The following is a 14385-nucleotide window of genomic DNA, read 5'->3' as shown; positions in this document are numbered from 1 at the left end:
CCCCCTCCCCCCTCCCCTCCTTCCCATTCCCCTCTCCCTCCTCCTCCCCCCCTTCCTTCCCCCCTACCCCCCTCCTTCCCCCCCTCCCCCTCACCACTGTACAGCCTTGTTTTTACCAGAAAATATATATTTTTACTAACGTGTTGTACTTCCCGCCTGGTTTGGTTCTGACGATTCTTGACCTCGGGGCTCCCCCCCCCCCCCCCCCCCCCCCCCCCCCTCCCTCCCTCCCCTCCACCCGACTCCCCACTCCTCACACCCCCTCCCCCATCGCCCCGGAGGCCAGATGTACGATGTATTTAATTAAAGTGACCTTGCTCGGACCAATGTTGCAAAGATTTCTCGGGTGTCCCAACGCTATGAACGTTGGCTTCTTCTGGGCTGTCCCGGGGGAGGGGGTTGGGGGAGGGGTGAGTGAGAGGGTGGGGCTGTCGCTCTGGTCTGGGAGAAAACCTCGGAGGAGGGAGTCCCACCCTCACTCAGGGTGAGGGCATGACCCTGGGGGGGGGGGGAGGGGAGACGACGGTCAATCCAACACTCCCCCTGGGGGTATCAGGTACTGTTGCAACTTCTCTTCCCCCTTTTCCCTCCTCACCCCCTCTCTCCCTCTCCCCCCCACCTCTCCCTCTCCCCCCACACCTCCCCCTCTCCCCCCACACCTCCCCCACACGACACCAGTGGCTGCAAAGATAGTTTTTATTTGACCTGTTCCTTCATTTGCAAGCAGTGAGATAAATAACGTATAAATAACTGCAGTGATGCCCCCACCCTCTCCATTGTAACAGTCACCCCGGAACACCGACAGTCCCTGGCATTGGCTCAGTCAGTGACCGCCGAGTTGGTAACGGTGGACACGCTGTGTCCCGGGACGGGGACAGATCGCCCTGCCCCTCCCCTCAGTCGGGGTCACTCGGCCAACCGCACCAGGTAGGACACCAGCACCACGAAGAGAAGCCACAGCAGCACACTGACCACCAGCACCGCCAAGCTCAGCAGCCCGAACTTCACCGCCCTCCGCCGGCAGCTCCGCGCTCCCGCCGTGTCCCCTCGCGCCGCCCGTTCCTCTGCCTGCGGGGAGATGGGAGCCAGAGTCAGCGCCACGGTCCTGGGGCGGCTCACAGGCGGGGGTCCCATCCCGGGGCTCAGCGGGATTATATACAGAATAACAGGTCCCTGGGAGTGGGTCACAGGCGGGGGTCCCATCCCGGGTCTCAGCGGGGTTATATGCAGAATAACAGGTCCCCGGTACTGGGTCACAGGCTGGGGTCCCATCCTGGGGGACTGGGGGTGGTCATATACAGAATAACAGGTCCCCGGGAGTGGGTTACAGGCCGGGATCTGATCCAGGGGTTCGGGGGGTTTATATACAGAATAACAGGTTCCCGGGAGTGGGTTACAGGCCGGGATCTAATCCGGGGGTACAGGAATTTGTACTGTATATAAAATCACAAGTACACAGAAGAGAGTCAAAGGATAGGAATGTTTTTGGCATTTCTGCCAGTGCGACAGAGTGCAACTCCCAGACTCTGGAAATCCCCCTGTTGATTGTGAGTCATGTGAACAGTGAACCGCATTCCGACAGCATGGATTTATCAATAGAACTAAATGTCCCTGCCCCCTCCCTCAGGGGAAGATCTGTACACTGACCGGTGTCCCTCGGTCCCCCTCCCTCGGGGGGAGATCTGTACACTGACCGGTGTCCCTCGGTCCCCCTCCCTCGGGGGGAGATCTGTACCCTGACCGGCGTCCCTCCGGCCCCCTCCCTCGGGGGGAGATCTGTACGCTGACCGGCGTCCCTCCGGCCCCCTCCCTCGGGGGGAGATCTGTACGCTGACCGGCGTCCCTCCGGCCCCCTCCCTCGGGGGGAGATCTGTACGCTGACCGGCGTCCCTCCGGCCCCCTCCCTCGGGGGGAGATCTGTACCCTGACCGACGTCCCTCGGTCCCCCTCCCTCGGGGGGGAGATCTGTACCCTGACCGACGTCCCTCGGTCCCCCTCCCTCGGGGGGGAGATCTGTACCCTGACCGACGTCCCTCGGTCCCCCTCCCTCGGGGGGAGATCTGTACACTGACCGGTGTCCCTCGGTCCCCCTCCCTCGGGGGGAGATCTGTACACTGACCTGTGTCCCTCGGTCCCTCTCCCTCGGGGGGAGATCTGTACACTGACCGGTGTCCCTCAGTCCCGCTCCTACAGGGTGAGATCTGTCCACTGATGGGCGACCCTCTCTCTCTCTCTCTCTCTCTCTCTCTCTCTCTCTCTCTCTCTCTCTCTCTCTCTGTCGAGAGGAGGGGTCCAGTGGTGTGGGGACTCACCCTCACGGCATTGATGAGCGCGTACATCCCCACGCACGAGCAGCCGAAGATCGTGCTGAAGACCGCCAGCCAGAAGAACCTCCTGTGTTTCTCCAAGTAGCTGCACACTGCCCACTTCCCCTCTGCCTCTGCCTCCTCCTCGTCCTCCTCCCCCACCTCCGCCAGGGGCTGTGTGTCCGGCAGCCGGCCGTTCACACGCGGGAACCGTCCATCCGTCTGCTCCTCGGCCCGCGGGCTTCCCTCACTCGCCTCCATCGCCGGCTCGTTCCCTTCCGGAGACGCGTCGTCCGCCGGGAAGGGTGGGGTTTCAACTGGGGAGGGAGCGGGAAAGGGGACGTCACTGAGATCGGAGGGCTGGAGAGGCCGGGCACCCCTCCCCGTCTCCCTGACCACTCCCTCCCCTACACCCATGCCCATCTCTGTGACCCCCTCCCTCCCCTACGCCCCTCCCCTTCTCTGTGACCCCTCCCTCCCCTACGCCCCTCCGCCTCACTGTGACTCCCTCCCCTACGCCCGTCCCCGTGACCCCCTCCGTCCCTGCTCCCCTCCCTCCCCCGCACCCCTCCCCATCTCCGTGACCTGCTACCTTCCCCGCGCCCCGTCCCTCCCCTACGCCCCTCCCCCTCTCTGTAGCCCCCCCCCTCTATGCCCCTTCCCGTCTCCGTGAACCCCTCCCTCCCCTAAAGGTAGGGGGAGGGTTTGAGGGAAGGGGAGGGGTTGAGAGGGAGGGGTGACAAAATGGAGAGGAGAGGGAACAGATGCGCTGCGCAGTGGCAAACTTCACGGCCCCCTCCCCACAGTTTGAACCCTGAGGGTTAAGGGAGAGGGGGAGGAGTTACAGAGGAGATCTGAGGGGATGAATATTTTCCCCTGGGGGGTGGGGGGGGCTTAGAACCTGGAACTCACTGCCCCATGGGGGGGGGGGGGGTCAGGGGAGATGGAGTCTCTCCCACCGCTGAACAAGTACCCTGACGAGAGCTGGAATGAGTGACCCGCAAATCTCCCCGAGGTAGGGGGACCGAGGGACACCGGTCAGTGTACAGATCTCCCCCTGACGGTGGGGTCCGAGGGACACCGGTCAGTGTACAGATCTCCCCCTGAGGGAGAGGGTCCTTTTTACCTTGTACATCAATGATTTGGATGATGGAATAAATGGTTGTGTGGCTAAGTTTGCGGATGACACCAAGATAAGTGGAGGAGTAGGGAGCATAGAGGAAATAGAAAGAATGCAGAGGGACCTAGACAGTTTAGGAGAATGGGCAAGGAAATGGCAGATGAGATTCAATGTTGAGAAATGTGCAGTTGTACACTTTGGAAGTAGAAATAAGCGGGTAGATTATTATCTAGAAGGAGAGAAGATTGATAGTGCGGTAGTACAAAGGGACTTGGGGGTACTCATACAAGATACCTTAAAAGTTAACCACCAGGTTGGATCGGTGGTTAAGAAAGCGAATGCTATGTTGGCATTCATCTCGAGAGGTATAGTGTATAAAAGTAAGGAAGTGAGGCCTCATTTGGAATACTGTGCGCAGTTTTGGGCCCCACATCTTAGGAAGGATGTGCTGACGTTGGAGAGGGTTCAGAGGAGATTTACGAGAATGATTCCAGGAATGAAAGGGCTTAAGTATGATGAGCGTTTGTCGGCTCTTGGACTGTACTCGCTGGAGTACAGAAGGATGAGAGGGGACCTCGTAGCGACATTTAAAATGTTGACAGGTAAAGATAGAGTAGATGTGGCTAGGCTGTTTCCCTTGGTGGGCGTGTCCAGGACCAGAGGGCACAATCTTAGAATTAGAGGGTACAGTTTCAAGACAGAGATGAGGAGAAGTTTCTTTACCCAGAGGGTGGTGAAATTGTGGAACTCCTTGCCACGCACAGCAGTGGAGGCCAGATCAGTGGGGGTATTCAAGGAGGAGATAGACAGATATCTAAATAGTCAGGGTATCAAGGGATATGGGGATAAGGCTGGCAAATGGGATTAGAATAGGTTTTTTTTCTCTTTTTTTTTCCCACCCCATTTCTTTTTCCCTTTTCCTTGGAGCAGACTCGATGGGCCGAATGGCCTGCTTCTGCTCCCTTATCTTGTGATCTTGTGATCTTGACTGAGGGACACCGGTCAGCGTACAGATCTCCCCCCGAGGGAGAGGGACCCGGGGACACCGGTCAGGGTACAGATCTCCCCCCGAGGGAGAGGGACCCGGGGACACCGGTCAGCGTACAGATCTCCCCCCGAGGGAGAGGGACCCGGGGACACCGGTCAGGGTACAGATCTCCCCCCGAGCGAGAGGGACCCGGGGACACCGGTCAGGGTACAGATCTCCCCCCGAGGGAGAGGGACCCGGGGACACCGGTCAGGGTACAGATCTCCCCCCGAGGGAGAGGGACCCGGGGACACCGGTCAGGGTACAGATCTCCTCCTGAGAGGGAGGGACCGAGAGCTACAGTAAACCTGTGACAGGGGAGGGGCTGTGTTGATTTAGTATTTACTGGTTGCTTGGTGAGGGTTGTTTGAGTAAAGCTGTCCCCACGAGGTTCTCTCTCTCCACTGCTCTGTGCACACAGTCTGCTCCTCTCCCCTTCCTGCCTCCCCAGTCTACCCCTTGTATGGGCATTCGCTGCGCCCCCCCCCCCCCCCCCCCCAGGGAGGAGGTGACGATCGATTCTCGGGGCAACTCGTGACATTCGGCTGTATGAGGGTTTGAAAGTGAAAATAACTTGGCACCGGGTCCCGTGGTGGTGGTGGTGGTGGGGGGGGGGGGGTTGTGGGGGGGAACAGGACGGTGTGTCCGACGCCCAGTCCCGGTGGGTGTGTGGGGGTGGGTGGGGGGCGAACGGAAGAGGACTCTGTGTCTGATGCACTGGGACACTTTTTTTCTCTCTCTCTCTGTCTGTGAGTGATTGTATGTTTGTGTGTGTCTGTGTCTGTGTGTGACTGAGTGTGTCTGTCTATGTGTTTCTCTCTGTGTGAGTGTCTGTGTGTCCCTCTGTGTGTGTCTGTGTGTCTCTGTGTGTGACTGTGTGTCTGCGTGTGTCTATGTGTGTCCCTCTGTGTGTGTCTGTGTCTGTGTGTGTCTGTGTCCGTGTGTCTCTCTGTGTGAGTGTCTGTGTGTGTGTCCCTCTGTGTGAGTGTGTGTGTGTGTCTGTGAGTCTATGTGTGTCTCTCTGTGTGAGTGTCTGTGTGTGTGTGTCTGTGTTTTTCTGTGAGTGTGTGTCTGTGTTTTTCTGTGAGTGTGTGTCTGTGTGTGTCTCTCTGTGTCTCCGTGTGAGTGATTGTGTCTGTGTGTGTCGCTCTCTCTCTCTCTTTCTCTGTGTGTGTCTCTCTCTGTCTCTCCCCCCCCGTCTCTCTCTCCCTCTCTGTCTCTCTCTCTTTCTCTCTCTCTCTCTCCCTCTCTGTCTCTCCCTCTCTCTCTGTCTCTCCCCGTCTCTCTCTCTCTCTCTGTCTCTGTCTCTCTCTCTGTCTCTCTCTGTCTCTGTCTCTGTCACTCTCTCTGTCTCTCTCTCTGTCTCTCTCTGTCTCTGTCTCTCTCTCTCTCTCTCCCCCTCTCTGTCTCTCTCTCTTGCTCTGTGCACACACGGGATACGGTCGCTGTGCGTGGCGGTGTCTGAACTTTGTGTGTGGGTGAAAGTTTGTGCTTCGTGTGTGTCCCCCTCCGCCGGTCCCACTCCCCCCCCCGACCCCTCTCCCCCACTGCTGTCCCCCTGACCCCTCTCCCCCACTGCTCTCCCCCCGACCACTCGCCTCCTACCTCGGCTGCCAGCGCCGCTCGTCCTCCCGCTGCCGCGCGGCCCCTCGGCCCCCACCGCGCTGCTTCCGCGTGGGCAGCGGAAGGGAGCGTCTCCAAATCATTGGACTTCCCCAAAACGTCAACTGACAGACGGCACGGGACGGGGTGGGGGGGGGGGGGGGGGGGGGGGGAGGCGAGGGGGAGGGGGAGGGAGAAGGAGGGGAGGGGAGGGGGGCAGGGAGTGGGAGCCGGAGTGAGGGGGAGGGAGCGAGGAGAAGGGGAGAGGGAGGGACAGAGAGGGAGAGGGGAGGGGGAGGGATGGAGAGGGGGAGGGGGAGAGGGGAGTGAGGGGGGATGGAGGGGGGAGTCGGGGGGGAGGGAGACGGGTGATGGAGAGGGGGAGCGGGAGGGAGGGAAGGAGGGGAAGGGAGAGGGGGGTGGGATAGAGGGGGGAGAAAGGGACGGGAGAGTGAGAGGGAGGGGGAGTGAGCGTGGGGAGGGGAAGAGAGGGGGAAGAGGGAGAGGGAGGGGGAAGTGAGAAGGAGGGGGAGTGAGGGGGAGGGGGAGGGAGGGTGCGAGAGGAAGGGAGTGGGAGGGGGAGTGGGGGGAGGGAGACAGAGGGAGAGGGAAGGGGAGGGGGAGATCGGGGGAGGGGGGAGTGAGAGGGGGAGGGAGGTTATGGGAAGGGAGTGGGAGGGGAGGGAGTGAAGGGGAGGGAGGGGGTGGAGGGGGAGGGAGACAGAGAGAGAGGGAGGGAGAGAGAGTGGTGGGGCAGGGAGAGGGAGGGGAAGTGATAGGGAGGGGGAGGGGGAGAGAGGGAGGAAGGAGTGAGAGGGGGAGGGGAGAGGGAGGGGGGAGTGAGAGGGAGGGGGAGGGGGGAGGGAGGTTATGGGAAGGGAGTGGGAGGGGAGGGAGTGAAGGGGAGGGAGGGGGTGGAGGGGGAGGGAGACAGAGAGAGAGGGAGGGAGAGAGTGGTGGGGGCAGGGAGAGGGAGGGGGAGTGAGAGGGAGGGGGCAGGGAGAGGGAGGGGAGGGAGAGGGAGGGGGAGGGATGAGGAGGGGGATGGACGGGGAGAGTAGGAGGGGAGAAGGAGGGAGGGGAGGGGGAGAAGGCGGGAGGGGGTGCGGGAGAAGGAGGGAGCGGGGAGGGGGAGTAGGGGAGGGGGAGAAGGGAGGAGGGATAGGGAGGGGGAGGGGGTGAGGGAGTGCTTAGGGAGGGGATGGAGTGGGGTGCGGGGAGGGAGAGGGGGGTTAGCGGGAGGCGTGAGGGGGAATGGAGAGTGGGGGGAGGGAGTGGGAGGGGGATGGCAGGAGGAGGGAGATTGGGAGGGGGAGGAAGGGGATGGAGTGGAGGGAGGGGGAGAGGGAGTGGGAGGGGGAGTGGAGGGGGAGAAGGTGGGAGGGGAGGGGGAGTGGGTAGGGAGGGGAAGGGGAGGGGGCATGGTGCATGAGGGGGAAAAGGGAGGGAGGGGAGGGTGAGCGTGGAGGGAAGGGGGGGAGCGGGGTTGGAAGGGAGGGAGGGGGAGGTAGGCGGAGGAAGTGAGTGGGAGGGAGGGGAGGGAAGGGAGGGGAGGGTTGAGGGGGGAGGGAGGGGAGGGATTGGAGGGGAGGGTTGAGAGGGAGGGGAGGGGATGGAGGGGATGGAAGGGAGGGTAGGGGAGTGAGGGGGAGGGAGTGGGGGAATGGAGGGGAGGGGCTGAGGGGAGGTAGGGGGAGGAAGGGAGGGGAAGGGGAGAAAGTGAGGGGGAGGGAGGGGAGTGGGAGAGGAAGGGAGGGGAGGGATGTGTAGGGGAGGGGTAAGGGGGAGTTGGGCGATGGAATGGTCGGGAGGGAAGGGGGGGAGGGGGTGGGGTAGGGAAGGAGTTGGAGAGGGAGGGGAGTGAGGGGAGGAGGTGGGGTAGGGAAGGAGTTGGAGAGGGAGGGGAGTGAGGGGAGGGGTGGGGTAGGGAAGGAGTTGGAGAGGGAGGGGAGTGAGGGGAGGGGTGGGGTAGGGAAGGAGTTGGAGAGGGAGGGGAGTGAGGGGAGGGGTGGGGTAGGGAAGGAGTTGGAGAGGGAGGGGAGTGAGGGGAGGGGTGGGGTAGAAGGAGGGAGAGGGAGGGGAGTGAGGGGAGGGGGTGGGGTAGGGAAGGAGTTGGAGAGGGAGGGAAGGGAGGGGAGGGGTGGGGTAGGGAAGGAGTTGGAGAGGGAGGGGAGTGAGGGGTGGGGTAGGGAAGGAGTTGGAGAGGGAGGGGAGTGAGGGGAGGGGGTGGGGTAGGGAAGGAGTTGGAGAGGGAGGGGAGTGAGGGGAGGGGGTGGGGTAGGGAAGGAGTTGGAGAGGGAGGGGAGTGAGGGGAGGGGGTGGGGTAGGGAAGGAGTTGGAGAGGGAGGGGAGTGAGGGGTGGGGTAGGGAAGGAGTTGGAGAGGGAGGGGAGTGAGGGGAGGGGGTGGGGTAGGGAAGGAGTTGGAGAGGGAGGGGAGTGAGGGGAGGGGGTGGGGTAGGGAAGGAGTTGGAGAGGGAGGGGAGTGAGGGGAGGGGGTGGGGTAGGGAAGGAGTTGGAGAGGGAGGGGAGTGAGGGGTGGGGTAGGGAAGGAGTTGGAGAGGGAGGGGAGGGGGTGGGGTAGGGAAGGAGTTGGAGAGGGAGGGGAGTGAGGGGAGGGGGTGGGGTAGGGAAGGAGTTGGAGAGGGAGGGGAGTGAGGGGAGGGGGTAGGGTAGGGAAGGAGTTGGAGAGGGAGGGGAGTGAGGGGAGGGGTGGGGTAGGGAAGGAGTTGGAGAGGGAGGGAAGGGAGGGGAGGGGATGGGGTAGGGAAGGAGTTGGAGAGGGAGGGAAGGGAAGGGAGGGGTGGGGTAGGGAAGGAGTTGGAGAGGGAGGGGAGTGAGAGGAGGGGGTGGGGTAGGGAAGGAGTTGGAGAGGGAGGGGAGTGAGGGGAGGGGAGGGAGGAGGGGAGCGGGGATGGGAGGGGAATGGAGGGGAGGGGAGGGAGGGAGAGGGGAATGGAGTGGGAGGGTTTGAGGGATGGAGGGGAGTGGAGGGAGTGGGGAGAGGCAGTGGGAGGGGAGTGGGGAGGGGGAATGGAGGGAGAGAGGGAGGGGTGAGGGGAGGGGGAGGGGAGGGGAGCGGGAGGAGAAGGAGCGAGGGAGGGAGAGGGTGGAAGGGGAGGGGAAGGATGTTGGGGAGAGGGAGAGGTGGTGGAGGGGACGGGTGGGGGAGGAGAGGGAGGGTCATGGACAGGGACGGGTGCAGAGAGGACAAGAAGATATTTAATTGGGGAAGGGCGAACTATGAGGCTATAAGGAGAGAACTTGGGAGTGTAAATTGGGATGTCCTTTTTGAAGGCAAATGTACCATGGGGATGTGGTCGATGTTCAGGGATCTTATGCAGGATGTTAGGGATAAATATGTCCCGGTGAGGCAGAGAAGTAATGGCAGGGTGAAGGAGCCGTGGGTGACGAGAGAGGTGGAGCGACTAGTTAGGGAGAAGAAGGTAGCGTACATGAGGTATAAGCAGCAAGGTTCAGACAGGGCCCGTGAGGAATATAGGGTAGCGAGGAAGGAACTTGAGAAAGGGCTGAGGAGAGCTAGAAGGGGACATGAAAAGGCTTTGGCTAGTAGGGTTAAGGAAAATCCCAAGGCCTTTTTCACGTACGTGAAGGGTAGGAGGATGACTAGGGTGAAGGTAGGTCCGATTAAAGACAAAGGTGGGAGAATTTGCCTGGAGGCGGCGGAAGTGGGAGAAGTTCTCAATGAATACTTCTCTTCGGTATTCACCAGGGAGAGGGGTCGATGATGCGGAAGGGAGTGCTGGTAAGGGTAATGTTCTCGAGGTTGTTGATATCAAGAGAGAGGATGTGTTGAAGTTGTTAAATAATATTAAGACAGATAAATCTCCGGGGCCTGACGGGATTTTCCCCAGGCTGCTTCGAGAGGCTAGGGAGGAGATTGTTGAACCGCTGGTAAGGATCTTTGAGTCCTCGTTGTCCACGGGGGTGGTGCCGGAGGATTGGAGGGTGGCGAATGTTGTCTCCTTGTTCTAAAAAGGTAGTAGGGATAGTCCAGGGAATTATAGACCGGTGAGTCTCACGTCTGTGGTGGGTAAGCTGTTAGAAAGGATTCTAAGGGATAAGATCTATGAACACCTAGAGAATCATGGACTGATTAGGGATTTGTGAAGGGAAGATCTTGCCTCACAAGCCTGATAGAGTTCTTTGAGGAGGTGACCAGGAAGATTGATGAGGGCAGTGCGGTGGATGTGGTTTACATGGATTTTAGTAAGGCGTTTGATAAGGTTCCTCATGGTAGGCTTCTTCAGAAGGTCAGAGGCCAAGGGATCCAGGGAAGCTTGGCTGTGTGGATTAGGAATTGGCTTGCCTGTAGAAAGCAGAGGGTTGTGGTGGAAGGAGTGCCCTCGGATTGGAAGGCAGTGACCAGTGGTGTCCCGCAGGGATCGGTTCTGGGACCTCTACTTCTTGTGATATTTATAGATGACTTAGATGAGGGGGTGGAGGGCTGGGTTAGTAAGTTTGCGGACGACACTAAGATCGGCGGTGTTGTGGATAGTGTGGAGGGCTGTCGGAGCTTACAGAGGGATATTGATAGGATGCAGAGCTGGGCTGACAAGTGGCCGATGGAGTTCAATCCGGAGAAGTGTGAGGTGCTGCACTTTGGAAGGACAAACTCCAGGGCAGAGTACTGGGTGAATGGCAAGGTACTTGGCAGTGTGGAGGAGCAGAGGGATCTGGGGGTTCATATTCACAGTTCATTGAAAGTTGCCTCACAGGTGGAAAGAGCAGTTAAGAAGGCCAATGGGATGTTGGCTTTCATAAATCGCGGGATTGAGTTTAAGAGCCGCGAGGTGATGATGCAGCTTTACAAAACTCTAGTTAGGCCACACTTGGAGTACTGTGTTCAGTTCTGGTCGCCTCATTATAGGAAGGATGTGGAGGCGTTGGAGAGGGTGCAGAGGAGATTTACCAGCATGCTTCCTGAATTAAAAAGTATGGAACATGAGGAGAGGCTTAAGGTGCTAGGGCTTTATTCACTGGAAAGGAGGAGGATGAGAGGAGACATGATAGAGGTATATAAAATATTGAGAGGAATAGATAGAGTAGACAGTCAGCGCCTCCTTCCCAGGGCACCAATGCTCAAGACGAGAGGTCATGGCTTTAAGGTTATGGGTGGGAGGTTCAGGGGAGATGTCAGGGGGAGGTTTTTCACCTAGAGAGTGGTTGGTGCATGGAATGCACTGCCTGGGGTGGTGGTGGAGGCAGATGCATTGGACAGGTTCAAGAGCTTGTTGGATAGGCACATGGAGGAGTGTGGGATGGGGGGATATGCGGGAGGGAGGGGTTAGATAGTGTGAGGGTGGTTTGATGGACGGCACAACATGGTGGGCCGAAGGGCCTGTTTTGTGCTGTATAGTTCTATGGTTCTATGATAAGGGCAGAGGGAGGGGTGGGGGAGGTGGGGGATGGGGAGTGGTGTGGAGTGAGAGGGGTAGGGGAGGGAGGGGGAGGGTGAGGGGGAGACGGTGGGAGGGTGAGGGCGGGGAGGGGATAGGGAGGGAGGGGGAGGGTTGGAGGGATGGGAGAGGGAGGGAGGGTGAAGGGGAGGGGAGGGATGGAGAAGTAGTGAGCGAGGAAGAGCCGGAGGGAGGCAGGGAGGGGTCCCGGAGAAGTGGGGCTGGGGAGTGAGGGAGGTGGTGAGGGAGGGAGGTTCGGAAGGAGGGGTCCCGGAGAAGGGGAGGGGCGTTGGGGAGGGAGGGAGAAAATCTCCTCTCCCGGAACGGAAGTTTTGGGTGCCGACACAGACATCGTGTTCAAGTTGTGCCCGGAGTTTAGAACCTACAACATCCCACACCGAACAGCACTGGTACAGGCCCTTCGGCCCACCATGTCTGTGTTGTACACGTTGTCGAATTATACCGATCCGTCTCCCGACACAGTGTCCACCTCCCTCCGTTCCCCACACACGCACCTACGAGCCTCTTAAACCCCTCGATCGTGTCTGCCTCCAACCCCACCCCTGGCAGCACATTCCAGGCCCCCACCGCTCTCTGTGTAGAAAGCCTGCCCCGCACATCTCCTCTGAACTCTCCCCCCTCTCACCTTAAACGCACGCCCTCTGGTATCAGACATTCCCACCCTGGGGGTGGGGGGAGAAAGATCCCGGCTGTCTGCTCTATCTGTGCCTCCCGTGATCTTATAAACCTCTCCCCTCGGCCTTCGCCACTCCGGAGAGAACAACCCGAGTCTGTCCGACCTCTCCTTGTAGCTCACGCCCTCTAATCCGGGCAGCGTCCCGGTGAACCTCTCCCGCACCCTTCCTGTAACGGTTGGGGGGGGGGGGGGGGCGACCAGAACTCAACGCAATACTCCAGCTGCGGCCTGACCAGAGTTTGATAAAAGCTGCAACGTGACTTCCCGACTCTTGGACTCAGTGCCTCCGACTGATAAAGGCCAGCGCGCCGTCCGCCTTCTTCACCCCCTCATACACCGAGGTCCTTCTGTCCCTCGACACTCCCCTAAGTTCACGGTGTGTGTCCTCCCCTCGTACACCAAGGTCCCTCTCTCCTGCAACGTGACTTCTCGACTCTTGTACTCGACCCCTTGACAAATAAAGGCCAGCGCTCCTTCTTTACCGCCCTGTCGACCTGTGCGGCCGCTTTCAGGAGAGCTGTGGACTCGGACCCCAGGATCCCCTCTGTACACCGACACCGTTAAAGGGTCCTGCCGTTGACGGTGTCCCGTCCCCTTTACGTCTGACCTCACAAAATGTAACCCCTCACACTTGCCCGGATTAAACTTCATCTGCCGCTTCTCTGCCCGTGTCTGCAACCAATCGATATCCCGCCGTGTCCTTTGGCGACCGTCTACCCCGTCCACAACGCTGCCGATCGTTGTGTCGTCTGCGAACTGACCCACCCATCCACGTCTTCATCCAAGTCATTGCTGGATGTGGATGTCACAGCCAGCGGGGGTCCCAGCAAGGAACCCTGCGGAACACCCCTGGTCACAGACCTCCAGAATAAGTCCAATCGACCGCCACCCTGGGCAGCCCATTCCTGAATCCAAACGGCCAATTCACCCTGGATCCCGTGCATCTTAATCTTCTGGGTGAGCCTCCTGTGAGGGACCTTGTCAACCGCCTCGCTAAGATCCACGTAGACAACATCCACAGCTCGACCTTCATCGATCGCCCTCGTCCCCTTCCCCCTCGATAAACCGAGTTAGTCAGGCACAACCCCTGCTCTCTCTGATTTTATAAACGACTTGGATGAGGATGTGGAAGGTGGGTTAGTAAGTTTGCTGATGATACAAAGGTTGGTGGTGTTGTGGATGGTGTAGAAGGTCACTGTGGGTCACAACAGGACATTGATAGGACGCAGAGCTGGGCTGAGAAGTGGCAGATGCAGTTCAACCCAGAGAAGTGTGAAGTGATAAACTTCGGGAGATTGAATTTGAAGGCAGAATACAAGGTTAATGGCAGGAATCTCAGCAGTGTGGAGGAACAGAGGGATCTTGGGGTCCACGTCCATAGATCCCTCAAGATTGCCGCGCAGGTCGATAGGGTTGTTAAGAAGGCGTATGGTGTGTTGGCCTTCATTAGTCAGGGGACTGAGTTCAAGAGCCGCGAGGTGAGGCTGCAGCTCTGGTCAGACCGCACTTGGAGTATTGTGTTCAGTTCTGGTCCCCTCATTATAGGAAGGATGTGGGAGCTTTAGAGAGGGTGCAGAGGAGATTTACCAGGATGCTGCCTGGATTGGAGAGCATGTCTCATGAGGATAGGTTGAGCGAGCTGAGGCTTTTCTCTTTGGAGAGGAGGAGGATGAGAGGTGACTTGATAGAGGGGCACAAGAGGCACAGATCGAGTGGACAGTCAGAGACTTTTTCCCAAGGTGACAATGGCTCACACGAGGGGGCATAATTTTAAGGTGATTGGAGGAAGGTATAAGGGGGATGTCAGGGGTAAGTTTTTTACACAGAGAGTGGTGGGTGTGTGGAACGCACTGCCGGCAGAGGTGGTGGAGGCAGGTACATTAGGGACATTTAAGAGACTCTTAAGCATGTGAATGATAGAGAAATGGAGGGCGATGTGGGAGGGAAGAGTTAGTTGGAGCAGGATAAAATGTTGGCACAACATTGTGGGCCGAAGGGCCTGTACTGTGCTGTAGTGTTTTATGTTCCAAAACTTAACAAAAGCCTCCTTTCTCTGTGTGACTGAGTCCATCAGCTCTCTGGTCGTCCAAGTTTCCATTACACCGCCCTCCTCGTCTCCCCACCTCCTCGTCCCTCCTCCTCCTCCCTCCTCATCTCCTCCTCCTCCTCCTCATCCCTCCTCCACGTCATCCCTCCTCCTTGTCCCTCCTTCTCC

The 14385-nt window shown here is 59.3% G+C and overlaps 1 protein-coding gene across 1 annotated transcript; it reads right to left on the bottom strand.

Moving 5' to 3' along the window:
• Positions 1-678: 678 nt before the first annotated feature.
• On the bottom strand, positions 679-12821 carry LOC127567254 (uncharacterized). Its single transcript, XM_052009939.1, has 4 exons — positions 12653-12821; positions 6059-6148; positions 2313-2623; positions 679-1068 (listed from the first exon to the last, which is right to left on the bottom strand). Exons 1-4 carry the CDS (start codon positions 12819-12821, stop codon positions 907-909), a joined length of 732 nt encoding a protein of 243 aa, XP_051865899.1. The 3' UTR covers positions 679-906.
• Between the last annotated feature and the right edge of the window lie 1564 nt (positions 12822-14385).

Source organism: Pristis pectinata, unplaced genomic scaffold, assembly GCF_009764475.1.
Source record: "Pristis pectinata isolate sPriPec2 unplaced genomic scaffold, sPriPec2.1.pri scaffold_66_arrow_ctg1, whole genome shotgun sequence".
In the NCBI taxonomy this organism is placed as follows: Eukaryota; Metazoa; Chordata; class Chondrichthyes; order Rhinopristiformes; family Pristidae; genus Pristis; species Pristis pectinata.
The sequence above is the reverse complement of the archived record's forward strand: the minus strand, read 5'-3'. Positions and strand labels throughout refer to the sequence as shown.